The following is a 27,145-nucleotide window of genomic DNA, read 5'->3' as shown; positions in this document are numbered from 1 at the left end:
AGGACAATTCACATTACAACCAACATTACAACCAACATGAAAAAATAAATTCACATTTTGTGTCGCCTCAGCAAAAAATATTCCTCCACTGCTTTTTTGTGAAATAACACAAACTCCTGCAAATTAAGAGACGTCTAGAAAATTGCCATATGGTAACAAAATTGACTCTCAGGACTCAAATAACAGCAACCTTATGAAAAAGCAGCAATGCAAATACTACACCAGGCCCTAGAACATTAATACATCACCTACTGGCATAATAGAACAAGCTGGACTGCTACGGAGAAACTACACGTCAGCAGAAATACTGCACTTCAGTTACAAGCCGGCAAAACGGAGACCGAATATAAATAAGAAACAGAAACACAAAACTGAAATAGCCTGAGAAACTACACTGAACAGTGGAATACTGAAGAAAGAGCAAAATACAAAAATATAAGAAATGCACATTCCCAAAGGTGGCATATTCAAATTGCTAAAATCTCAATTTTATTTTTAACCGTTGTTTGATCTTTGTATTTTTCTAATCAATTGCCCCGATCTCTCTTTTTTTTCCCACTTTTCCCTTGTTGATCATTTCCTAATTCCTTTTCAGGGTCTCTCTTCTACTGTTTTCTTCCCTTCCTCACACACAGGCTCATGCTCTCTCTCACAGCGTCACATGTGACAAGATCTCACTCATGCTCTCCCCTTCCCCCCTCCCCCCTCCCCCCACACACCCCAGGCTCCTGTTTGTATACACATACAGACACACACCCAGGCTCCCATTCTCATCCACTCCCATTCTCTCACACACACCCAGGCTCCCATTCTCACTCACACATGCAGGTCCTTTTCATTAGGCACAAACTCCTACTTCCGCTGCTATGGGGATGAGTTCCTGCAATGGCATTGCAGCTCTGGCCCTCCTATTTGCCAGCATGGGGATGGGATCCTGCGATGGCATTACTCCAACAGGCCTCTTCCAGTGTCAATCAGCCCTGTTTGGGTGGGCCTGAACTCAAAGTGGATGGGCCATGGCCCAACCAGGCCCACCCGTAGCATAGTCACGGTTACCATCATTTTTACCAAAGGTGGTCTCTATGTTTCACTAAAATCAAGATTGTTTTATTCTTTTTTTCTAAGGGTGACTGTAGGGGCTCTTTAAGAGCTCTCTGTTTTCTGGATGTTAAAAGATGTATTTTATGTTACTTGGATTTAATCAGTCAGATAAAGTATGTATAATGTCTGCAGGCCCATGAAAATGAGAGGCTGCTTCCAAAGCAACTGTCATTAGATGGATTAAGGAAACTCTTTTCTTAAGCATTTTTGTTGCGTAGTAAGCAAGCGCCTGACATATTAAGGGCACATTCAACTGGAGTGCAAGCTACCTCGTAGGCAGAAATAGATTTTTGTAAGGTTGCCACATGGACTAGCCGAAATCCGTTTGCAAAGCATTACAATTTGCCTGTAGTCACCAAACAGGATGCATTGATGGGCACTGCTGGACTAAAAGTGAGTACCCAATCTCCCCTGGGCCTTGGTACTTCCTACATGTTCTTGACTGGTGGGCAGAAGGACAAGGAAGGAGAAATTAAGACTGACTTGCTAATTTCTGCAAACCAGTCAAGAATCCCCCCCAGAAAGAATTTGTCTAATATAAGGGAAAGATTCATAGATAGATATAAAGAGATTGATGTTGGCTGTTTAGACTAAATACTTTAAAATTGTTGTTGATGCAGATTTAATGCAGCTGTTAAGTTCAAACAATCCTATTTATTGGTTAATATAGATGCTTATTGTTTCTTTTTAAAAGATATCTAAGCTAATTCAAAGTTTCTCTAATCCGTTATTAGTATAGTATTAGATGTGTAGAATGTTTGGCCATAATCTGTGTAGCTTTCACAGTAGCCCACTCACATTAAGGGTTCTGTTGCTGACATAGGTAGAGGTTGCTGGGCGAGGAGGACGTACCCACATGTTCTTGAGTGGTAGGCGGAAGTAAAGGAAATTAAATTCCCTGTATGTACCCGGATCAGTCCAGACAGTGGGGTTGTGTCTCCCTTCCAGCAGATGAAGGGTGCTGTCTTATAGCCTGGAGCGCCCTCAAATGAAATTAGCTGGTAAGTCTTAATTTCTCCATATTGACCAACTTGCTCTTACCCATGTGCTCAATTATTTATACCTTCCAAAAAAATTAATAAAGGCCAGACTTCCTTTAGCTAACTTCATGCTGGCTCTCCCCTTTTAAGCCATGTTATCTGGATTTTCTGGAGGCATTTGATAAACCCCTCAGAGGCAAGTCCTTGAGAAAATTAGTGTCACGGGATTGGTAGCGATGTCCTGTGGAATGATAGCTGGTTAAAGGACACGAAATAGTTGCACTGAATAGTCGGCGTCTTTACATGACCTGTAATTCTGTTCATAATTGTTTTCTACCATTTTTGCCTGGCACTGACATCAGACTTCTTGGCCTCTAATTTCCAGGATCAGCCCTTCTCTACAAACAGTATCTTGTTTTGGTCACGCTGTGCCTCTCTGTATAACAGCAGCGTGAGGGAGCCCCATTCTGAGATTTGGCCTTGTAGAAGGTCATTGAGTTGTGTGTCCTTGCCGTTAGACAGCTTGTAATGTAAGTTTGCACACAGGATAAGGGGCTTGCTCAGCTCAGGGTTGGCCACTGATGGCTGTGAGACACAGCAGCGCCAAGTTCTCTGTTCCCTGGCCTTTTTATAGGGACCAGAGCCACTGCTTCCATGGGTCTTCTGTCTGCTATGCCCAGATGCTTTACTTAAAAAAACGATTGCACCACCACACAGTAATGATTGCAAATGGCCCATCCAGTCTGCCCAGAAGGATTTTTCAGAGCGGGATGTCTTGGATCAAGTTGGGGAAAAGGTGCTCCAGGCCTGCGGAAGGTTTTCAGAACTCTGACACAACATCCATGAACATGTTTAAGCCAAAGTGCTTGTTTCATCAACAAAGCAGCAAAAGGTTAGAAAAAGGGGAAAAAAAAATGAAATAAATGGCTCCATGTTTATAGGAGCTACTGACTGGGATATAAACACTTAAGTGCAGCAACTGGAACAAGGAGCCAGCGTTCCAGGCCATGATCTTCAGCCAGAGAACACGGGGCGTGTCTGCAGCGAATGGTCAGACCGTCACCTGGCCCCAGCCCAGAGACTGCAGGGAGCCTCTGTAGCAAAAGTCTGGCCAGCCAGAGACTGCAGGGAATGTCAAGAGTGTGACTCAGCCCCGCGCCAAGGGCTGCAGGGAACATCTACAGCAAGGGCAGAGGCTGTAGCAATGGAGCCAAACTGCCACTCAGGAAGTTTGGGCCATGTGGTATTTACACTCGGTGCTGTTTGCATGGTGAGGGCCAAAAAGCACAAGACTGAGCTGCAGGAGCATCAGACCCAGTGAGTATTCGGGGGGGCTGGGGAAGGGAGGGGTGAACGTGAGCCATGGGGGGGATGAGAGTGGCCAATGAGGGCTGTGCGTGTGGTGGGGTGGGGGTGATCTCTTTCTTTCAATGGGTCCCAGAGATTGCAGGAAGCATCTGAAGCAAAAGGCCTGACCTTCACCAGGCCTCAGCACAGAGACTGCAGGGGGTGGCTGGAGCCAAGGGCCTGACCTTGCAGACTTTAGGAATACCTGCAGTTTCTTGCCTCAGTATATGATCGGCAATCCTTCAGTGATAGGGCTGGAAGGGTTTCTTGGCCATCCCTTGTCTCCCGGAAGGATCTGCCTGAACTAAACTATCCCAGATCGATGCTTATCTTAGCTGCGCTTAAAAGCCTTCAGTGACGGAGGCTGCGTCACCTCCGGAGCTAACTTGTTCTAGTGTCCAAGCTGACGTCTACACTAAGTCGCCCCTACTGCAGTCTACGCCTATTAAATCCTTGAGCCCGTGACCATCCCATAAGTTATGCACGAAGCGCCTTGTTCCATAAAGGGACAACTTTTTTTGAATGAGGGCCTAGGTGTGTCGGTAGACAGGTCACCCCCCCTTCAGCCTGAACATGGGCTTGGTCAGGTACAGGACTGACTTCGGAGAGGATAGATGCCTGATCTGAGGTAGTTGTGCCGGCTTTGGTGATTTTGCTCTTTTCATAGATTCAAGCCACAGTCTTCACTCCCACCCTCAGCCCCATAGCAGTTGGCAGTAGGCAGATCAGGGCCTCTTAACTTGTCACCACGGTCCCAGTCATCTTCGATGCTTTTTAGATATGTGCTACTGCCCTCTGCATTTTTCTCTCCTTTTAAATCTGAACCAGTAGCACTCCCTTCCCCCCCCCCATCACCTCTGCCTGCTGGAGGTCCCTTTCCTTGCAGCCTCCGTCCTCCTGGACCTGTGGCTCCTGATCCAGGTAATGCCAAGGATGGGCTCTGAGTTACATTCTCGGTCGCCGGGCCCTGCTGAGAGGATGGGATTCACAGGGAGGCTGCTGTCAGTTCCCTGCAAAGGTTGTGTACATTAGTGTGAGAAGAGCCAGGCGGTGGGAAGCAAACAGCCATAAACAGATGCTGAGAAGCCACGACAGGCTCGTAAGAGCGTAAGAATGTTTCAGCAGAGGCTCTGCGCACGCCCCAAGCCTTCGGCTGCGCTCTCCTTTTCTACCTCTCTCTTTTTTTTTTGTCCATTTTTAGCAAGAAAAAAAATCTTTCCGAGCCCTGCGGGAGGTCTTCCTGGGAATATTAGCCTTTGCCGAACAGAGGAACTGCAGAAAGGTAAGAGCCAGAGAGAAAGAAGGGAAGAGACAGACAGGCAATAAGGAGAGAGTAAAGAAGGGATTATATGTGAATTCCTGCTAGACTAGAGACACAGGAGACTTTAATGAAGTTGTATCAAACCTGAGTTTTAATTAAATCTGGATGATTTCTGGAAGGGTGACAGCACACCAAGCTACTGAAGTGGGTGGTATAATCTGCACCTAGAGCTTTTTTTGTAGTTGCCCATCTGAAAGCAGCAGGCAGGCCTCAGAGGGCTAGAATGAGATGCTGGATGTTGCTTTAATCCATTATAGTTTGCCATCAACAGCAATGAGGCACCTGGCTGGCACTCCTGTGGCTCTTCCCAGGCCACTGTCGAAAATTCATACGAGCTGACCCTCAGGATCTTCTTTTTCCTAATGTCGATTTTTAAATCTTCCACTGGTGCCCGCAATGCAGTTTTAAACCTCTTGGTAAAAGAGCTCCTTAAAATCAGAATTACTTGGAAGCAGAATTAAGAGTTTCCTATCTTATTTATTTATTATGTATTTAAAATTGCTGGTATTCCGCCTGGATCAGAACTTCTATGCTAAATGTAAATTATTTTGCTCTCGCGTTTTCCTATTACCAACATCCCCGACGACATCATTTTCAGAAGTCAAGAGGCTGCCATCTGTAAAACTGTTCATAACCTTGATCGATCCATCTTTGACTATGCGTGATCACATTAAGCACTCACTCAACCTTCTTTCTTCAAGCTTCGGCTGCTGCGTCACCTAAAAACCTTTACTAGAGCCTCCTCACTTTCAGTCTCTTCTCTTTTCTGGATTAGACTGACTATTGTGTAATTCTCTCTTCACTGGTCTTCCTTGCTTATGCTATCCGCCCTCTCCAAATTAAATAATGCAAAATTCTGCTGCCCGTCTCTTAACGAATACTCCCCTACGTAACCACATCACGCCAGTACTACAGCCCCTTCATTGGTTACCGGTTACTTACCGTGTTCAATACAAGCTTGCTGTTACAATTCACTCTCTGTTGAACAATATCCCTACTCCATGGGTTACTGCTGTGTTGAAATTTTACATCCTTGGGTCGGTCACTGAGATCCTCACATCAAGGATTGTGGGATGTTCCCTCACCGAAGCTGGCTTACCTCGCCGAAAGCAGGGAACGTGCCTTCTCGATGCCTGAGCTGTGCCGTGGAACTCACTCCCTTGGGAGATAAGATCCATCACAAATATGATGTTCTTCAGGACTTTTCTATTTCAGTCGGCATACGCTGCACCTGTCAGACCTCGTATTACAATATTGTTAGCTGTTTAAGAACTGCAGAGGTAGATTTGTATACTGTCTGTATTACTTCTGTCTTGAGTTGCTATGTGTGCTTTTATTGTACCCTGCCCTGAACTTTAAAAGGGCGGGTTGGACATTTTTTTAAATAAATAAAAAATCCATGATAAACAGGAACAAAACATAAGACAAAAAAATTAGGCAGGATTCCCAATCAGTTAAAACAACCAGAGTACAAAAGTGCAGAACACAATAATGGAAAACATGCATGAATAATACAAATGCAACCAAAAAACCCCCCCATAAAACAATAATATAAAATCGTAACATGAAATGGTAAAAAACTGCCAGGAATAAACTATGTTTTGGTGGTGAATTGCTGATCATTTCGCACATTACACCAGAGCCACCCTATCCGTCACAGCCATTGCTTAAGGGTGACACCAAGGCTGTGCACACACCGGGTTTCTGAGGACGTCATGGTCTGTAGCCCTTAGCCGAGGACCGTGGCGCTGATGGTTGGGCTAAATAGGAAGAGAGTTATAAAATGAAGAGTTCAAAAGAAGGGCCAGGGAGTTGTAGCCCAAGTCCGGACTGGTTTTGACTGAGCTGCAAGGCCAAAGGATCAAAATGATGCCGCTGAACCATTCCTCTCCCCCCTCCCCCCCGGACACCCACAAACGTTACCTGTTCAGCAGTCAGACAGAAACATGACGGCAGAAACAGACCGTTATAGCCTCTCTCACCTGCCCATCCACACAACTGCTCGGCTCTACAATCCCTACCACTCCCTCAGAGATCCCCTGTGCTTACCCCAGGCTTTCTGGAGTTCGGATCCTGTCCTTGTCCCCACCACCTCCACGGGGAGGCCGTTCCACGCATCCACCACCCTCTCTGTAAAGAAATGTTTCCTCAGATTGCTCCCGAGTCTACCCTCTCTCACCATCATCCAGTGACCCCCCCCCCCCTTGTTCTAGAGCTTGCTTTCCATAGGAAGAGGCCCGCCTTCTGTGTATTGAAACCTCTGAGGTATTTAAGTGTCTCTATCATATCTCCCCTGTCTCGCCTTTCCTAGGGTGTTCATGTTTTAATCTTTAAGTCTGTCCCCATACATTTTACAGTGAAGATCAGGGACCATTTTAATACCATTTGTCTGGTTTGTGGTCTCTAGAACTGTAGTGAGGTCTCACCAGGGACTTAACCTGGAGCAGTATCACCTCCTTTTTCTGCTGATCATTCCTCTCCCTCTGCAGCCAAGAATCTTCCTGGCTTTTGCTGTTGTCTTGGCCACCTATGTGGCCCCCTTTGAGATCATCAGATACGATCACCCCCCAGCTCTTGTTTCATGCTTAGAAGAATTTCACTTCCTGTACTGGATCACTCACTTGGGCTTTTCACACCACCAGAACCCTTTAAGCAGTCACTAAAAGCCTGTAGGATTGCCGCTCCACAGCTAATCCATCCCTGGTTTTGCCAGGTGCCATGCATGGCATTGTAGTTTGCATTTCCCTAAGTAAAATAGGAACTACGTCTCCATGCAAGTAATGGGGCAGAACGAGACCTGCGTCAGCCTGGCCAGGTGGCATACGGAGCACTCTGTTCCTCGAGTCCTGTGGCCCGGGCTCCTTTCCTGATATTCTGTGCATGTGATGAATTTTTAGGCTTCGGCCAGTTGATACCATAGTGTGGCTGTCCTTGGAGCTCACCGCCTCTCGCTGAATGTGCAGCATGAGATGGGGAGTGCAAATCAGGTCCTCCAGGGCCAGGGACAGTTTTAGTGTGTGTTTTGGGGGGGGGGGGGGGGGGGGGTAGAAAGCCAGGGCAATTGCCTTGGAAAAGCTGAGTGATGCCATCGGGGCAGAGCCTCTGGGCACTGGCTGTGCCCTGGGTCCTGGTGCGTCTGTTGCCGGCCTGGTTTTCAGAACATCCTGAATCGGTATTCATCAGACATGTTTTACACCTTTAATCTGAGAGATTCGATTGCGTATTTTCATTACCCTGAAAACTCGAGGGGTTTGGGGCCCTTGAGGTCCCTGGCGTAAGAGGAGGAGAAGTTTTGTGCTTCTGCCGGTAAAGTTTCCCAGAGAGAGCCGGTGCTCCTGGGTGTGACATAGTAGGTGCGGCACATAAAGACCCATTGGCTCATCCAGAGGTTTAAGAGGTCCGTATTCAGAAGCATTTAAGGGTGTTTGGGAGGGGGGGGGGGGGGAATTTATCTGGCTAAGTCTGGTCCTGCCGGATAAAGATATCCGGCTAACTTTAAGTTAGCTGCACTGTTGAATATACCTCCAAAGTTAGCCGGATAAGTTTATCCAAACTATAACTGAATACGACCTCTAAGTACGTAGGATTGCTACAGAAGTGCAAAGTTTGGGGGGAGGAGGTGATATGGGCCAGGAAGAGGGATTCCAGGGCTGGAGAAGTGTAGGGTGGTCCAGCTTGTATGGCTGACAGGTGGAAGAGCAGCATGGGAGGGAACGACTGGGCAGAATGCATGAGCCCATTGGTCCTTATTGAATTAAATTTAGTAATTTTATTCTGCGATACGCAGCTGGTTGGCCATTACGTAGGTTAGAGCAACGATCTTCACTATGGTGGGGGCCATTTTGGCAAGAAAACTTCAGTGTGAGAACCAGGATCACTGAACAAAGTGGATGATGCTGCGAGCAAGAGGGTGGTGTGTCTACCTCTTTATTGATGTGGCCAGCCTGGTTGCTCAGAAGCTCTTGGAGTCATATGGACTCTCCTCCTCCACACTCGTTCCATCTTCCCAATGCCTCCCCCTTCACCACTCTCTTTGCAGCTCATGCCCCCACACTCCTTCTTCCAATGCACTCTTTCCCTCAACCCCTGACCGCTCTCCCACCAGTCAACTGCCACTCTCCAGTCTCCAGCCCCACTCCCTCCTGTCTCTGGAGTCTTGCTGATGGCGCAGCCTCTGTCAAAGCTGTTCTGTTTCCTTCTGATACTGCACAGCAATACTAGTACACGGCAAGACGTTTCCCCAGTCCTTTACGATCTGCACTGGCTCCCGATTGAGGGAGTGAAGTAAAAACTTGTTTCAGTCATGCACAAATTCATTGATAGCGTTGAGTATCCATGGATTTGTTCTTTACTCCAAGTCTACAGTCTGCAGCAGACACTCCGGTCCTGACAGTCCTAGCTGCTTATTATCCCCCCAATTAAATCTGCACGCCTCGACGAAACACGAGAGAGGGCTTTTCCCATTGCTGGTCCTGTTTTGTGGAATAGTCCTCCAGAATGCTTTAGATTACGTCTTGCACTAAGTCATTCAAGGAATAGCTGAAGACTCATTTATTTAAGTTACCATTTGCCCAGCTGGACTCTTAGTAGTCAGTTAATTGATATTTTTCTCTTTGTTTTCATTGTTTTTGGACTGAATTTGCTGTATTGTTCTTGATTTTTATGCTTGTTAAGTTATAAACCACTCTGAACTCTGCCTAGGCGGTCTATTCCAGTTTATTGTTTGGGTTCTGCCGTTGAAGCAGGATTTGAACCGGTTTATCACCATCTCTTTCACACCTTTACTAGCCAGTCTGGTCGGTATGATTTGGTGTAGCGTCGAAAGCAGCAGAAGGATCAAGAGGCCTGCTTTGTCGTGGCCCATCAGTAGCCATATCTCATCTAATGGATGCCAGGACAGTTTCCTGATTGGGCTGGGTCCAGTCTGTTGGCCTCTTGTAGGTAGGCTGTTAGTTGCTTGGTGACTAGAGATACCAGGAGTTTGGCCAATGTAGAGGTGGGGCCGGTGCAAGGGGATTCGGCGCCCTAGGCACCTTCATCCTTGCCCCCCCTCCCCCCCCCCATCATGCTGCCAGCAGCCCCGACTCTAGGGGCAGGGACCACATGCCGCCACTCCCCCACCCTCCCCCTCCACCCCAAAAAAACCTCACAAACACCTGGTCCAGCGGGGAGCCCGGGAGCGATCTGCTGCTCCCGGGTCGTCGGCTGCCACTAACCAAAATGGCGCCGCTGGCCTTCAGCCCCTACCCTGTGACAGTGGCCACCGGTGCCATTGGCAGATCGCTCCCGGGCCCTCCGCTGGACCACCAGGGGGGCATCGGGAGGGTGGCATGATGTGGGGGGGGGGGAAGCAGGTGAGGCGGGGGCTGGGCAGAATTTTGAAGGGGCACTTTTTGCCCTTTCAAAATTCTGCCACCTGAAGTGTCTGCGAGCGGCGGAAGCGCCCCCTAAGTCTCGGGGCCCTAGGCATAGGCCTAGCTCACCTAGTGGTTCCTCCGGCCCTGTGTAGAGGGGTTTGATACTGGGTAGAAGTTGGCACATTTTGAGGTGTCTAACGAGGTGTTTTTTAGTGTAGGCCTTACATTGGTTGATTTTAATGGCTCTGGGTAGAGTCCTTCCTGAAGGGAGGGGGAGGTAGGGTCTTGAGGAGGGCAGGAGTCTGATGGGGCTCCCTCAGTTCCTAGACACTCAGGGTTTTTTTTGAACATTTCAACTCTATGCTGTAGAATTCTTGGAGGGTGGTTGTATCTTCTTCTTGTGTCTTTGGTGCTGCGTTGGGCTTCATGTCTGTATCCGTCATGGTGGCGGTCTTCACCTCCCGCTCTGACTGTTTCTGGGGAGGTTCACTTTACGCCGTTGTTAATGACAGGAAAGAAAATCAGGAAGCCAGGATTGAATGGACGTTATCCTTTAAAAAAGTGCAGGAGAACCATACATGAAACAAAAAAAAGGTTAAAAAACGCCACTGCCACCTCCCCCCACCAAAGAACCATTCCATATTGTTAACGGTCTAGAGGCCCGCCCAACTTATTTATTTATTTATTTTATTTATTTAACAACTTTTAATATACCGACGTTCGTGAGGCACATCACGCCGGTTTACAAGTAACTCAGTTAAAGGAGGAAATTACAATGAACAGGGGGCCGGGGGATGGGAGCAGGCCAGAAAGGGGGGGGGGGGGGGGGGTAAGGGAGACAGGAAGAAGAGAGGGAAAGATAGGTAGCATGAGTGAGAGTATAAAAAACAACCGTTAACATAAGAAATAAAAGGAACTTATTTACAGAAAAAGGAATATTTACATTAGTGACAATTAGCATAGGATTGATTATATCGGACTAAATTGAACAATTTTGTAAAATTGTAGGAAGATAAAAGGGGAAGGGCGGGCAAGGAGAGGCGAAAGGGAAAGCCTTGGGAGGGGGGAAAAAAGGCCTAAGGAGGGGGAAAAAATGGAAAAAAGGGAAAGCCTTAGGAGGGGGGGGGGGGGGGAAAGGGCGGGTGGGGTGGGGGGATGGAGGCTGAAAATGCCCCCGAGTGTTACCATTAGAAAATAAACAACATGCAGAAAAGAGCAGCCATCGAACCTCTGCCAGATATTAAAATCAAACAGATCGCCAGCCCATATCAGACAAAACAATGACAAAAGAAAACTAGTGTCCCAGCGTTGGGCTATGCATCTGCAGTGCCTGCTGGCGTCCAGCGGGTGGCACACCTGGCACACGCACAGCTCTCTGTCATGCCTCATGCGGGGCAGCACTGCAGAACCCACAGATGGGGAGAGGAATTTTGCAGCAGAGAGAAATGGAATGAAGGGGGCTCCCTGGGCTCATCTGTACTGCGGCGGCCGAGAAGGGGAGGTCAGGGGAGGGTCACTGGGCCATTGGCAGTTCATTTCCCGGGCACCTTGAGGACTAGGCGGGCCCAGTGGGTACATGGCCAGCAGCGCAGATGGGACACTGGACAACAAAGCTCCAGCAGGGACACCTGCTGATCGTGCAGGAGCTGAGCTCCCATCCTTGCCCAGGGGCTGCATATGCTCTGCAGTAAGAGAGACTCGAGCCTGGGTGTCTGCTGTCGTTCTTTCTTCCCTTTAGTGGTCAGCAGCCACAGGAGCAGCAGGTGGAGCAGCTTGTCCTTACCTTCACAGCATCTGCAGGTAAAGGGAGACTGCATCCTGTTATGTGAGGTGGTGCAGTGAGAGAGACTGCATGCTGTGCTGGGAGGCAGTACAGGGAGAGAGATCGTGCCCTGCATTAGGAGGTGGTACAGTGAGAGAGACTGCATGCTGTGCTGGGAGGCAGTACAGGGAGAGAGAACGTGCCCTGCATTAGGAGGTGGTACAGTGAGAGAGACTGCATGCTGTGCTGGGAGGCAGTACAGGGAGAGAGATCGTGCCCTGCATTAGGAGGTGGTACAGTGAGAGAGACTGCATGCTGTGCTGGGAGGCAGTACAGGGAGAGAGAACGTGCCCTGCATTAGGAGGTGGTGCAGTGAGAGAGACTGCATGCTGTGCTGGGAGGCAGTACAGGGAGAGAGATCGTGCCCTGCATTAGGAGGTGGTACAGTGAGAGAGACTGCATGCTGTGCTGGGAAGCGGTACAGGGGGATGGATTGCACTTTGCATTGGGAGGTGGTACAGTGAAAGAGACTGCATGCTGTGCTGGGAAGCAGTACAGGGAGAGAAATTGTGCCCTGCATTAGGAGGTGGTACAGTGAAAGAGACTGCATGCTGTGCTGGGAAGCAGTACAGGGAGAGAGAACGTGCCCTGCATTATGAGGTGGTACAGTGAGAGAGACTGCATGCTGTGCTGGGAAACAGTGCAGGAAGATAGACTTCACTCTATATTGGGAGGTGGTACAGTACATGCTATACTGGGAGGTAGTACAATTAGAGACTGCATGTTGTGCTGGAAAGCAGTACAGGGGGATAGCCTACACCCTGTATTGGGAGGAAGTACAGTGAGAGATTGCTGTGCTGGGGAGGTGATACTGTGAGAGACTGCATGCTGTGCTGGGAAGCAGTGCAGGAAGATAGACTACACCCTGCATTGGGAGGTGGTGCAGTGAGAGAAACTGCATACTGTGCTGGGAAGCAGTACAGGGGAAAAGACTGCACCCTACATTGGGAGGTGGTGCAGTGAGAGAAACTGCATACAGTGCTGGGAAGCAGTACAGAGGAAAAGACTGCACCCTACATTGGGAGCTGGTGCAGTGAGAGAGACTGCATGTTGTGCATCCTATGTTGGGAGGTAGTAAAAGGGGCAAGATTACAGACTGTGCTGGGAAGCTTACAGATAGAGACTGCACCCTTCACCGTGAAGTGGTGCAGTGGGAGACAGTGTACCGTGTGCTGGGATGCAGTACTGACGGGAGAGACTACACCCTGCAATAGGGGGCAGTACCTGTCAAGAAACTGCACAATACGCTGGGAGGTGGGATGGACAGTGGGGGAGAGACTGGACCCTTTACTAGGAGGCAATACAGGAGAAAGAGACTGCACCCTGCACTGGGGCAGTGGCACAGGGACAGATAGTATAGTATGTGTGGGGAGGTGGTGCCAGCCAGAAACTGTCCCCTGCACTGGAAGTGATATGGAGAGGCTACCCCTGCTCTGGGCGTCTAGATCCCTTGCACTCTCCGCTCAGCTTCTCCTATATTTTACAGATCCTGAGAGTCTTGCTGTGGTATCAGTGGGGGTATACAGTGCACTGGCGTGGAGTTCAGCATAATTCTGAGCTGCAAATCTCCCTGTGGAGGGTGCGGAACGTGAGAGGGGCAGAGCGCTGGGAAGTTTGGAGAGTGATCAGGCTTCACCTATCGTTGTATCCTTTCCTCCCCCAGGAATGGAGAGTGACTCTCAAGGAGACTCTGGCAGTGCCTCGGACAGCAGAAAACAGAGCAGCGAGGAGCACAACGAGGTGAGAGTCTGGGGAAGGGCAGCCGGGGTCCCTACGGGATTCCACCTGGATAACTAGGACAGGAGCTGGTGCTTTTATACCGTTACTTATTAAGGACATCAGGGACATTCTATAATGGTTCTCGGCCTGGTCCAATTCCCCCCTCCCCCACCCCATGCCAGTCTGGTTTTCTGCATATCCGCAATGAATAAGCATGAGATAGATTTGCATGCACTGCCTCCAGTGTATGCAAATCTATCTCGTGCATATTCATTGCGGATATAAAAACACAGAAGGCCCCTTTGTACCATTTGTACTGTGATATCCTGAAAACCAAGCTGGGAGTCGCTGCACGGTGCTCCGACACGTCCCCCGTACGGTGATTCTTCTGGAGAGGCTGAGGCTGAGACATTGGCGGGGGGGGGGGTTTGGTTCTTTCACTCCTGCACTGTTCCCGCTCAGACAGGATGGGAAGGCCGAGCTTCATCCGGGTCGTCAATGGTTTCAGAGAGGGCATTGCAGCTTCATCTTTTTTTCAGTCTCACATTCTTCTCCCCCATCTGCTGTCCCCTCAGGATGGAGCAACATTCGGCATCACTGACGTGAGGGAAGTGAGCGGAAGGTCGGGAGACAGCGCCGATAGTGACGAAGGTTGGTGAGTGGGTGTCCTTATCACTGGCATCGCGTATTCCCGGTGACTTCTGCACCTCTGTTTTGTATTTGCCCTCTAGTTTGCCCCTCCATTCTGCTGGATTCTGCTGACATTTGATCTGTCTCCTCCTCAGTGCCACAAGGGTGGCTAATGGAAAGCCAGGCTTGGTCAAAAGTATTGACTTTTGCTGATATATAGAAACATATAGAAACATAGAAATGACGGCAGAAGAAGACCAAACGGCCCATCCAGTCTGCCCAGCAAGCTTCACACACTTCCTCTCTCATACTTATCTGTTTCTCTTAGCTCTTGGTTCTATTTCCCTTCCTCCCCCACCACCAATGCAGAGAGCAGTGACGGAGCTGCATCCAAGTGAAATATCTAGCCTGATTAGTTAGGGGGTAGTAGGGATAGTAACCGCCGCAATAAGCAAGCCACACCCATGCCCACCCGCCTTAACCCAGACCATGTCACACAGCCCTCATTGGTTGTTTTTCTTCTCCCCTGCCGCTGAATTTCAAAACTTCACAACTAGCAAGACTATCTAATAGCTGCTGTGTCTTCCTGGTGGGCTACTTGTAGGCCAGTGACCTGTAGGACCACCACAATTAGCATGCTACGTGTGTTAGAGCACCTCTGAGAGCTAATGGAAGCAGCATTGCTTTAGACCTTGGCTTTGGAGATGCCATCAGGTAGGAGAAGGGAATAAATCAAGGCTCAGGATCAAGGTAACATATGCCATCGACCCCTGTGGTAGATGTTGGTGAAGGTCTCAGCCTTTCCTTGCTACCACTACTACTATACACTACTTAGCATTTCTAGAGCGCTACACGACATACGCAGCGCTGTACAAACACACATAAAGACAGTCCCTGCTCAGCAGAGCTTACAATCTGGCAAGAGGAGAAGTCCATTACCTGCTATTAATTAAGTTGACTTAGAAAATAGCCACTGCTATTACTTGCAACGGTAACATGGAATAGACTTAGTTTTTGGGTACTTGCCAGGTTCTTATGGCCTGGATTGGCCACTGTTGGAAACAGGATGCTGGGCTTGATGGACCCTTGGTCTGACCCAGTATGGCATGTTCTTAAGACAAACAGGACAAGAGACTTGGTTAAAAGAAAAGAAACTTGGTCACGACTAAAAGCAGACAATCAGGCCTAAGACTTAAAAGCGGTTTCAGAAAGGTGGGTCTATGGATGGGATTTAAACGCGGCGAGAGAGGGAGCAGGACGCAGCAGCTCAGGAAGGCAATTCCAAGCGCACGGCGCAGCCAGGCGGAAAGCAGGGAGTCGGGAACTGTTAGTAGAGGAGAAGGGCACGGATGGGAGAGGCTTGTTTGACGAGAGGGGTGCGCGCTTCCATTCGTTCTGCGACCGTCTTTCCTGCAGCTCTGTGGAATGGAGATGGAATCTGATTTTTCTTGTAGATAATTTGCTAGGGGAGCCACTTGCAAACTCCTCCACCGAGCTCTCCATCCTGGAGAGGCTGGGTCTGCACAGGTAAGAGGGGCAACTGCTCTTTCAAGCAACTTCCATCAGCACCGACGCGTGATGCGATGTTTCCGCAGCGTCCGTGACCGTTGGGCTGGGAGGGGTTGGTGATCAGTAGGGATGTGCGTTAGTCGCACCTGGTTTCGGTGAGCATGCGTGTACCTCGCCGACGTTATTGGTCCACGTGGGAAAATGCATAGTATGCAGATAGCTCATTATTAAAAATACACGCATAACATCCGGTGTCCGCCTGCAGTAGAAAGACGACGAGGTGCACACGTAGCTGCCGAAACGGATGTGACAAATGCCCGTCCCTAGGGATTAGTGTGTTCGTGCGACCAAATACAAGCATTTCTTGCTCAGCCATGGGCACCACAAGTCAGTCTCACTACCGCTGCTATGTTTCTCTTGCAGGGTCTCCTTGACCGAGCAGGATGTGGAGGTAAAACGATCGCCGGGGTCACAATATCACCATAAATGTCATAACTCTAAGTTCCACTGTCCGGAGACACTCGGCGCATGATTTTCAGAGGTAGCCAGGGGCAGGGTTTAGCAGGGATCGATGGGAGGCGGGCTCCAGGCTGCTGGGTACAGTAGCACCCCAGCGGCGTGACCTCAGGGTGCGAGGGTGACCCAAGGGGAGTGGTCTGGACAGGCAGGAACCTAGCTAAGAAAACTGCAGCGGTTATGCTGGCTTTCTCCATTACAGACTGCAGCCGATCAGAAGGCAGAGATTAGCATTTCCACTAGGAGGATAATCCTCCTAAATCCGGGTAGATTTGGGGACATGAAGTATGCCCGGTCTCTAGGCTGCGGTAGGAAGAAGCATTTCGCCTAGGTCACTTCGTGCTTACCCTAGCATCTTTGAGTTTCTGTGTTGGATGTCAGAGGGGACCTCCTGGGGGTCAGCCATGTGTGTCCGCTGATGGCAGTCCTGTGCTCTTTCCTCCCCCCCCCCCCCCCCCAGGCAGCGTTTGTGCACCTGTCCCTGGCTTTCCGCTGTGACACCTTCACGCTCCGGCGGAGGGTGCAGGTGGAGGAACGGGCACGGGATGTGGCGGAGGAGAACATTCAGAAGGAGTTGGAGGAGTGCTGGTCCATCCTGCGGGTGAGTGCCCAGGCCAAGCCTGTGCCAGTCCATCCCTGCCAGTCAATGTTCACAGCATGGCAAGTTCCAGGGCAGGGCAGGTCAGTGCTAATCCATCCTCCGGATCAGGCCAATCCGCCCCTGCTCCGGATCAATGCCCAGTGCAGGATGGCGCAAGTCTATCTGATCTGTCAGCGCTCAGGGCAGTGCCCAGTGCAGATGCTGCCACTCAGAGCGAGCCCCTCTTTCTTGCTAACATGGATCACTCACAGAGCGCCCAGCAGCAGCAGCAGCAGCCGCCTCTTCCAGGTCTTTCCATGTCCCCCGCTGCTTCCTGCAGCAGATCCCAGCAGCAGCAGCCGCCTCTTCCAGGTCCTTCCATGTCCCCCGCTGCTTCCTGCAGCAGATCCCAGATCCCCCCAGCAGGGGGGAGACCCTTACGCGCTGGTTTCATTCATAAATCCCGGGACAAACCCCATCCCTTTTTCGGCCGAATGTACTTGTGCGCGCGGTGGGAGATCCGTGCGTACTGGGGCGGCTTTCAAAACCCGCTCGGCGCACTCCGGCCCGAGATACTCGAGTGGCTCCCAGTTCTGGTGCACACCCGGGGCTTTTAAAATTCACCCGTTAGGTGCACAAAGCACTGCAGGAGTTTTCCAGGCAAGGGACGGACTGTAAGGAGCTGATAAAGGTGCTGGTGGGGGGTGGGAGATCCCGGGGAGCGGGGAGGTCCTTCCTTGCAGCCTTTGCTCTGGGTTTTAGGGTACGTGGAAGGGGGAGGGGCAGGTTTCCCCCCTCACTTCTTGCGTGGTCTCCTTTGTGTCCCAATGGCAGAGGCTGACGGTGGCCTGCGTGGACGAGAAGCAGAAGGACGTGGCCGAGCAGTTCCAGCAGGCTCTGACCGTACTGGCCGGCTCCATCCAGAGAGTGACCAAGGCAGCTGAGGTGCTGGGAGCCGTCCACCAGGTCGGTGCAGGACCCCCGCTTCCTTCTGGCTGTCAGACCGTGTGGCCGGAGGACCAGAGGGATGACTTAAATCTTAGATTGGAGAGGGTTTAATTACTGGGGGGGGGGGCGGTCAATGGATTTCATGCAAAGGCTGAGCAAGAGGTTTTGTAGCCTTCGACCCCACCCTCTCCGACCATGCTGTCCCTGCTTAAAGTGAGGCGCCATCTGATGTCCATACAGGGCCCCTTCCACTCCCTCCCGTCCGTGCGTCCTCTTAGCTGCTGCTCGACTGCCTCCTTCCCTCCCTCCCACAGGAGGCACGGATGTGCCGGGCAGTGGAGGTGATGATCCAGCACGTGGATAACCTGAAGAGGCGGCACTCGCGGGAGCACACCGAGCTGGAGGACATGAAGAGGCTGATCCAGCAGAACTCTCGCAACCGGCAGCTGGCAGAGACGCGAGGTAAACGCGCCGAGCGAGCGGCGGGCAGACCAGGAAGCTAAGGCGCATGGGCTGGGAGGATTTCTGAGAGGCGACGCAAGGGTGGAGGGGCGATGGGTGCAGGAGCACACGTGTTAGGTACAGAGCGTGGGACAAAGGGGCCATGATCTCCTGTGGCTGAATGAGATTTTTCATCTTCCAGATGAAGGAGAGGTTAAATCAAAGCATCACCTGATGCGAGCCTTGCACCAGGTAAAGAAGCCAATCCCATCCTGTCTCCTTTCCATCACTGCATGCCACTGCACTCTCATCACACACACACTGCACACCCTCTTATCACTGCATGCCTCTGAACCCTCACTACACTTACACTGTACCCCCTCCTATCACTGCATGCCACTGCACCCTCACCATACACACACACTGCATCCCTTACTATCACTGCATGCCACTGCACCCTCACTACACTTACACTGTACCCCCTCCTTTCACTGCATGCCACTGCACCCTCACCACACACACTGCACCCTCTCCTATCACTGCATCCGCACACATACACACTGTATACCCTATCGCTGCATGCACTGCTCCCCTCATCACACTCACACTGCACCCCCTCATTGCACTTTCATCATGTACACTGCACCCATACCATGTGCACTGCACTCATTTCACACACTCATACACACACTGTACACCCCGCTATCACTGCACACAACTTCTCCCCTCAATATACTCACTGCACCCCCTCCTATAACTGCATGCCACTGCACTTTCATCACACATACTGCACCCATACCACGTGGACTGCACTCCTCATTTCACACACACATACATACACACACTGTACACCCTATCACTGCACACAACTACTCCCCTCATCACACACACATTGCACCCCCTCGAGTCACTGCTTCCCTCATCACATAGACACATAGTTAAAGATTGAGTGCCCTCTGTGTCACTGTACAGCAGAGACCAGCACCTCATCCTAGTACAGTATCATTGCACCCTTCCCTGCATACACTGCCTCCCTTCTCCCATGCCCACAGGTCCATGTCCCCTCCCCATCTCATTCTGCTCTAACTCTGGGCTTGTTCCTCTCCCTTCCTCAGGCTTCCTCGCGCCGCCGGGTCAGCATTGCTGTCATTCCTAAGCAGTTTATGGTAAGAGCAAAGCTGCCTGTTCCAGGATAGCTCTGAGAGCAGCTCCCAGTCATGCATATGTACATATACCCAGCAGCATAGGTGGGCATGCATGCAGGCACACACACACGCTTACAGAGAGCAGATTGGACTCCATGGATCTTCTTTCAACCAACCACAGAAACATGATGGCAGAAAAAGGCTGAATGGTCCATCCAATGCCTTTAGTTAATCAGGCCGTAAATTTTGTATGAAGTAATTTGTTCAAGGTCACAAGCAGCAGCAGTGGGATTTGAACCCTGCTCTAACCACTAGTCTACGTTTCCACATACAGATTTGAAACTGTCCCTCATGCGAATACATACACGTGTGCCGTCACAGATTTATCCCAGGCGTGTGTGTGTTCCTCTGCCATGCCTGAGAACGGTTCTTTTGGTACTAAAGACAGGACCCAGACTAGATCTGGCATTGACAGGGCAGAGCGGATGGTGAGCTCCTGACTGGCAGTGCCACACGCTGAGAATTCTTACTTCATGTTTCGGTGTGAGACCTTCGGGACTGCTGTCCTGTGATGAGCGCACCTTTCCTGATGCTCCTATGTGTCTCACTGTCCTCTTTTTGGTTCTATTCAAAGCCGTTTCACAGCTCTGAGAATGGAAAGGGAGCTGACTGTGAGGCAGCGAAGCTGATGGGAGACAACGGGGGCAGCACGGAAGGGTAAGCTGAAGGTCATAGGTGTACCACTGAAGGTCAGGGGTGTACTGCTGACAGTGGGATGTACACGGCTGAAAGTCAGACGTGCACAGCTGGGTAGTGCAGCTTGTGGGCCCAGCATCCTCTCATCTCTGAATGGCTGGGCTGTCGCCTAACTGGAATCTTTATCTCTACCCACCCCATTACACTCAGGACCTGGGCACAGTAAGAAGCAGGGGTCTGGTTAGCCCCTGAGAAGCTCAGGCGAAGGCTGTGGGGGCTCCAAGCACAGCTCCCCGGTTCAGCTAGTACTCTGGAGATACAGTTCAGCAAATGATGGGGTAGACGGATGGCAGGAGACCTAGGTCGACAGGCACTCACCAGCTAACTCCAGGCATCGGAGATGGACTGTGCCAGTCCTGTCTTCCCCCATGGTATCTATGGATGTACAGGTCTGGTTCTGGTTCTCGTGGGATGAAGATGTAGTCCAGAGATGTAGTGGGAGGGAAACCAAGAGTGGTTCGGCCCAGCCCCTTATGACATGGAGCCATTTGGTGGCATGGATAGAGGCGTAGAAGGTTCCGGCACGTTTACCTTTCTTGTTTCCTTTTCAGAAGGCAGCCCCATGGCCTCCAGGAGGACCCCGCAGACGTCTCCTTCATGTTCCGCACGGACTCCACCTCCTCACGGAGAAGCCTGCAGGCCGTTGATAGCAGCGAGTGTGATGGGGACGCCAGCTACTTTATGGATGGGTAGAAACACTTTCAGTGTCCCGTTGGGTCTCTGTTTTATCCACTCAAGCCCATGTTATCCTCATGTTTCTTCTGCTAGTTTCTTCCAGCCCTTCGCCTCTCGTTTACTGTTCCCTCACCCTGTACTCTTTCCATCAGAATCGGGGAAAAATATTCCCCCATAGAACTCAATGGAAGCTGGGGAGCTATGCTACAATGAGTCTATAATACGAATAATAATTTAAAAAAATATATTATTTGGTCACTGTGTACAAGTTCAAAATAATTTATTTATATACAATTTTTCTAATACAGACCAGAATGGTTTACAGTTTAAAAACATACATAGTATGTTTAATTAACTTTAATATCAAACTCAAACGAATTTAATTCATAATGTTTAAGCTCAACTTCAACTAAGTCATCATGTCCAAGCCGTCAAGCCACCAAGTTATCAGGACACTTTGTAAAAATTAGTTGCCTGTTAAGTACTCTACGTTATTAAGCTTTCCAAGTTACTCTGTATCTCCTAAGTTGTTAAGTTCTCCATGTTAGCCTGTAAAAATAAGCAGCCCATGTCTTATTTGCCTTCTCAGTTTCATGTGAACCGATGTGATATCTCGATCTAATGTCGGTATATATAAACAAACATAGCAGAATACTTAAAAAAGCAATAGAAAGATAGATACCTGCTCTCTAATTAATTTGAGGAAGCCATCTCATAGAGCCATGTATTTTAGTTCTCTCTAAAAGTTTTAAATTCAATGCATGATCTCAAATACTCTGGCATTGTATTCCAGAGCATAGGACCTGCTATGGAAATGGCTCTCTCCCGGACTTCAGTCAGACTGTGAGGTTTGACAAAGAGCGGCTAGTTGATGTTTTGAAATAATTTCTAAGTTTCAGTGTGCTGTGTTTCATCTCTTTTACTGTTCTTGTTTCCCGAAATTAAAGATGGCCGCCATGGAATGCCAGAGTGTTGGCGACATGGCCGCCTCTCTGCAGCTCCTGTGCGTCTCACTTCCTGCCTTCTGTTTTTAGACCAAAACTGGTCATTTCTCAGTTTGTACACAAAAGGAACTGAAGAACTAGCAACCAGAAAAAAAAACGCATAACTATCAACTTATATTAATCAATGCAGGGCACCAAATAGGTCGCAGATTACCCCTATATTCATCCTAAAATATAAATAGTATAGTTCCCTTTTTATTAAATCTGTTTTAGAGAATTTCCAGCTAGGTGTCAGGTTCCCTAGCCACACTGGTATCCACGGGTAGGAGTATGGAGTTGAGGCAAGGGGAGGTGTCCCAGGATGCTGATGCTGGAACCTGGAACCAGAACTCGAAGCAGGAACATGGAGCTGGGATTTAGATATTTAAAGGGGCAGCGTCCTTGATAGATAAGAAACATTGGGGAAACCTCATCTCCAGAGGTTCTGTAGCTCACGACAGAAGGCATAAAAGGCCAGCATTTTTGGGTGACAGGTCTCTGTGCTTCTTTTGTAGGTCAGAGCTGGAGCTGCTAAGGCGGGAAAGTGTAGGGAAGCCACTGCCAGAGGGGATGAATGAAGAATCGGACAGCGGGGAGCTGAGCGAAGAGAACGAGGAGGCAGAACAACAACTTCTGACGTAAGTCACCACCATGGAGCTCCGGCACCCTACTGAGAGTCTACGGGCAAGGACCCTGCTGAGAGCTCAGAGAGCAAGGACAGGGCTCCAGCATCCCACTAAGAGCCTCTCAAAGTAAAAGCTGGGGTGACTCAAACTGCTCTGCAGTGGGAGTTTTAACGTTTTCCCTGGCAGAGGAGCAGACATGTGCAGGGGAAGGTGACGCACAGGCGAGGACGAGGAGTCTAACGTGAGATATGGGATTGTCCGCAGTGAAGATCAGTACAGATTTGGCTTTTGCCCATCAGCCACGTGAAGTGACTGGCTGGAAGGGGAGGAGAGGGGGGAGGAGAGAAGGGATGAAGTAAAGCTTTCTTGTCATGGGCTGAGAGGACCCAGCATTATCCCTGCTCGGGTAAGACTTTGCTAGTGAGAGCGCTTAGGACTCCTTTTTGTCAGTAAGTAGGCTGTGGGCTACCAGCCATGCAGGAGAGAAGCCTGCCTTCTGTGTGGGGCAGGTCACAGGTCCAAAAGGCCTGCACCACGGCCCCGCCTGTGTTACAGCTGGAGCCGTGGAGTTCCTTGTGCCACGGAATGAGAGCTGAGCTTGAGGGAGGAGGCCCTTGGACGACTCCTGCAGTGCATTGTGGGATCTGTAGTACTGCTGCATCCATTTTCAATCAGCACTACAGGTGTCACAGTGCACCCAGCAAGGAGGGAGAGTGACGCCAAAACCCCCAACCCTGGCCTTCAGTATCCCGCCAGGACCTGGGGCCCATGCTTGCTCCTGTGCACAGCCCCCCCTGCTCCCCCAAGCTAAGCATTAGCCCAATAGGAGGATGTGGATGGGCTTTTGACACCACACAACATGCAAGCATCCAGTTTTTCCAGGACTTCATATGTCTAGAAGAGAACTGTGCTAGGTGCCAAATCATATTGTAATTTCTTGTTCCTGCGTGGCCTTTTGGCTAAGGTCCAAGCGTAGAGCGTTTGTCCTGAGCTGAGGATGTTTCCTTCTTGGCCTTTGGGTTGGGATTGAGAACCTGGAAGTGGGACATTATCAAGTCCCCACTGGGAGCAGTGCCAAAGCAGGAGGGTGAAAACTCCTAGTTTTTTAGTTTTACGTCTTGTTCCTGTGTGGGAGGGAGTGACTGCATCAGGTGGCCTGGTCCTCCCTTACTCAGGACTCCGGGAAGCGATGTCTGCTGAGGCACTCTTGAGTCACACAAGCAATGTCTGTCTGTCTGTCTGTCTGTGGCGTGTCACTGGCGCACACTGCACTGCACAGGAGAATCCCCACGCTGACCCCTGTCCCTATCCCGGGGAGCTTAGGATGTGAGCATGAGTGTGTCTTTCTCCCGGTCCCCCAGTGAATGTTTAGGGGAGTGGAAGCAGCGAACCACACTGCAAGGATAAGAGTCAAAAGAGGGGAGCGGCAGGGAGGAGAAAACAGGTCACATAACTAATCAGTGGAATGGTAATCACCGTCATTAAATACGGCAGGAGGCAAGGCTCTTCCTTCATTCCTGCCGAAATCTCCTTCCAAGAGGAAAGAAGTGAATTCACTGGCACGCTCCCCTCTCTGACCGAGATGCTCCCAGACACAGGGGCTCTGTCCAGCAGGGACCCCCCATCACCTCGCACACAGAAATGCACACAGACACACACACACACACCCCCGCCGCTACACTAAGATATGCACACAGACTCGCACAGGCAATAGTACAGCCCTGGACATTTCGCCACAAGACGAATCTCCCCTCAGCGCTGGAGCACTTTCAAACGTATTTACCACCCTGCTGTGCCGTCGGGTAACCTTGTGCCCCCTTCATCCTCCTCCGCAGGTCCAAGGGCTCCACTGGGCAGCGCTGCAGGTTCTGGTTCTGCCGGTCGGACTATTGCTGGGCTCTGCTTTGGCTCATCGTCCTGCTCGTTTCCAGCCTGGCTCTGGTCTGGGTCCTGGAGCTGCAAGGAGTGGAAGAGAACAGCAACAACTCATAACAGTGACCGAGTGAGAGGGGAGCCTCGGAGGAGAGAAGGCGTGGAGGGACTCTGGAGCGGAGAGATGGGGGGAGGGGGCTGTGGAGAGGAGGGGCCTGTGAAAAAGCAATGGAGGTGACAGAGGGAGCTAAGGGAGAGAGAGAGGCTGAGGAGAAGAGGTAAGGGGTGCTGAGAAGTGGAGAGGAGGAGAGGCTGAGGAGAAGAGGTAAGGGGTGCTGAGAAGTGGAGAGGAGGAGAGGCTGTGGAGAAGAGGTAAGGGGTGCTGAGAAGTGGAGAGGAGGAGAGGCTGTGGAGAAGAGGTAAGGGGTGCTGAGAAGTGGAGAGGAGGAGAGGCTGAGGAGAAGAGGTAAGGGGTGCTGAGAAGTGGAGAGGAGGAGAGGCTGTGGAGAAGAGGTAAGGGGTGCTGAGAAGTGGAGAGGAGGAGAGGCTGTGGAGAAGAGGTAAGGGGTGCTGAGAAGTGGAGAGGAGGAGAGGCTGAGGAGAAGAGGTAAGGGGTGCTGAGAAGTGGAGAGGAGGAGAGGCTGAGGAGAAGAGGTAAGGGGTGCTGAGAAGTGGAGAGGAGGAGAGGCTGTGGAGAAGAGGTAAGGGGTGCTGAGAAGTGGAGAGGAGGAGAGGCTGTGGAGAAGAGGTGAGGGGTGCTGAGAAGTGGAGAGGAGGAGAGACTGGGGGCCTAAGGGCAGGCAGGGAGTGGCTGGGGAGAAAAGATAGAGTGGGAGGGTGGAGAGAAGAGATGGGGTGCTGAGGGATAGAGGGGCACCCGGAGAAAGGTTCAGAAGAGGAAGGGTGAGGGCTAAGGAGGAGAGAAAGAGGGAAAGAAGGGATGAAAGTGGAGGGGCTGGGAAGAAGGTGGAAGCCAAATAAAGAGAGGCAGTGTGGCTAGTGTGGACTGCCATTAGGCATCTGGCCCGCCCGAGAAGGTCCCCGTGGCCAAGGAAGCATAAAGCAAGAGCCAGTCCATATTGAATGTGTATGTGTGGCCGCCTCGAGCACTGGCGTGGGCGGCCTGGAAATCATCTTAAATAAATAAGCATCTGCTCCACGTCTGATGGTGTCGGCACGCTGACCACTGGCGTGGAGGGCAGAGGGTAATCCTAGGCTTAGTCGGTGGAATCGGAAATCCTGTTAGCAAGGTAAGATTTTATAATGCGTCCATGGAGGGACACAGACAGGAGGAGGAGAGAGGAGAGGGGATAGATCCACACACAGACATGTACGAGAGAACAGGGGCGCAGGAGAGAGACAGAAATGAAACACGAGTTTCAATGCAGGAATGTCTCGGGAATTACAAAACGAGCCATCTCTGGTTTTCCTTGGTGGTCCCTGAGGAAGGCAGCACAGAGAGCGGGGGAGCAGGGAAAGACCCGGTGGCCCATCTGGTCTCTCCCAGCTTGGGCAGAGGCACACACACAAATTCTCCCCCTCCCCACTCATCCTCTCCACCCTGCTCTCCCACACCTGTCCCAAGTGTGTCCCTCTCTTTCATTTTTCCTGCCTCTCCACCAGTCATCCTGCAGGTCCAGGGCATCCACGGTAACCAGCACCTGCCTGCTGCCTGCCGACTCAGTTCCCGTAAGAGTTTTATGAGCGTCCGTGAACCCTCCCTGCCCCCTCTCAGCTCACAGGCGGCTCCAGCGACATCAGCTCTGGGAAGATGAGACTGCAAGGGGCGGAGACCCTTCCCCCAAGGCAACCCCTAAACTGCCCCGAGCGGCTATCGGCTGCTGCAGAGTGACCTTTGACCGTGCCCAGAACACAGAAGTCCATTTGTGGAGCTGTTTGTTAGAGATGACAGGAAACAGAGAGTAGGATTAAATGGTCAATTTTCTCAGTGGAAAAGGGTAAACAGTGGAGTGCCTCAGGGATCTGTACTTGGACCGGTGCTTTTCAATATATTTATAAATGATCTGGAAAGGAATACGACGAGTGAGGTTATCAAATTTGCGGATGATACAAAATTATTCAGAGTAGTTAAATCACAAGCGGATTGTGATACATTGCAGGAGGACCTTGCAAGACTGGAAGATTGGGCATCCAAATGGCAGATGAAATTTAATGTGGACAAGGTCAAGGTGTTGCGTATAGGGAAAAATAACCCTTGCTGTAGTTACATGATGTTAGGTTCCATATTAGGAGCTACCACCCAGGAAAGATTTAGATATAGTTGCACTGGAGAAAGTGCAGAGAAGGACGACCAAATGATAAGGGGCATGGAATGGCTGCCCTATGGGAAAAGGCTAGAGAAGTTAGGGCTATTTAGTTTGGAGGAGAGACGACTGAGGGGGAATATAATGGTCTACAAAATCATGAAAGGTCTTGAACAGGTTAGTGTAAATCAGTTATTTACTCTTGCAGATAATAGAAGGACTAGAGGGCCCTCCATGAAATTAGCAAGTAGCTCATTTAAAACAAATCTAAGGAAATTCCTCTTCACTCAGTGCATAGTTAAGCTCTGGAATTCATTGCCAGAGGACCCGGTTACAGCAGTTGGTGTAACCGGGTTTAAAAAAGGTTTGGATAAGTTCCTTTAGGAAAAATCCATAAACTACTTTCCCTGAACGTACTTGGCTTGGCCACTGTTGGAAACAGGATGCTGGGCTTGATGGACCCTTGGTCTGACCTGGCATGGCATTTCTTATGTTCTTAAGCTGCGCAGAGCCGATGATTCCAGCACCGTTTCTGGGCTGTGCGAGGACCTGC

At 50.4% G+C, this 27,145-nt stretch overlaps 1 protein-coding gene across 1 annotated transcript; it reads left to right on the top strand.

Moving 5' to 3' along the window:
- The first annotated feature begins 4,683 nt into the window (after positions 1-4,683).
- On the top strand, positions 4,684-25,646 carry LOC115074441 (lymphoid-restricted membrane protein-like). Its single transcript, XM_029573902.1, has 15 exons — positions 4,684-4,710; positions 11,845-11,906; positions 13,592-13,668; positions 14,223-14,298; positions 15,732-15,804; positions 16,210-16,237; positions 16,763-16,903; positions 17,717-17,848; positions 18,145-18,292; positions 18,474-18,523; positions 19,387-19,437; positions 20,051-20,133; positions 20,724-20,861; positions 22,346-22,468; positions 24,292-25,646. Exons 3-15 carry the CDS (start codon positions 13,594-13,596, stop codon positions 24,446-24,448), a joined length of 1,275 nt encoding a protein of 424 aa, XP_029429762.1. The 5' UTR covers positions 4,684-4,710; positions 11,845-11,906; positions 13,592-13,593; the 3' UTR covers positions 24,449-25,646.
- The last annotated feature ends 1,499 nt before the right edge of the window (positions 25,647-27,145 follow it).

Source organism: Rhinatrema bivittatum, chromosome 12 (assembly GCF_901001135.1).
Source record: "Rhinatrema bivittatum chromosome 12, aRhiBiv1.1, whole genome shotgun sequence".
Lineage (NCBI taxonomy): Eukaryota > Metazoa > Chordata > Amphibia > Gymnophiona > Rhinatrematidae > Rhinatrema > Rhinatrema bivittatum.
Note: the sequence above shows the minus strand (reverse complement) of the source record. Positions and strands in the feature narration are given on the sequence as shown.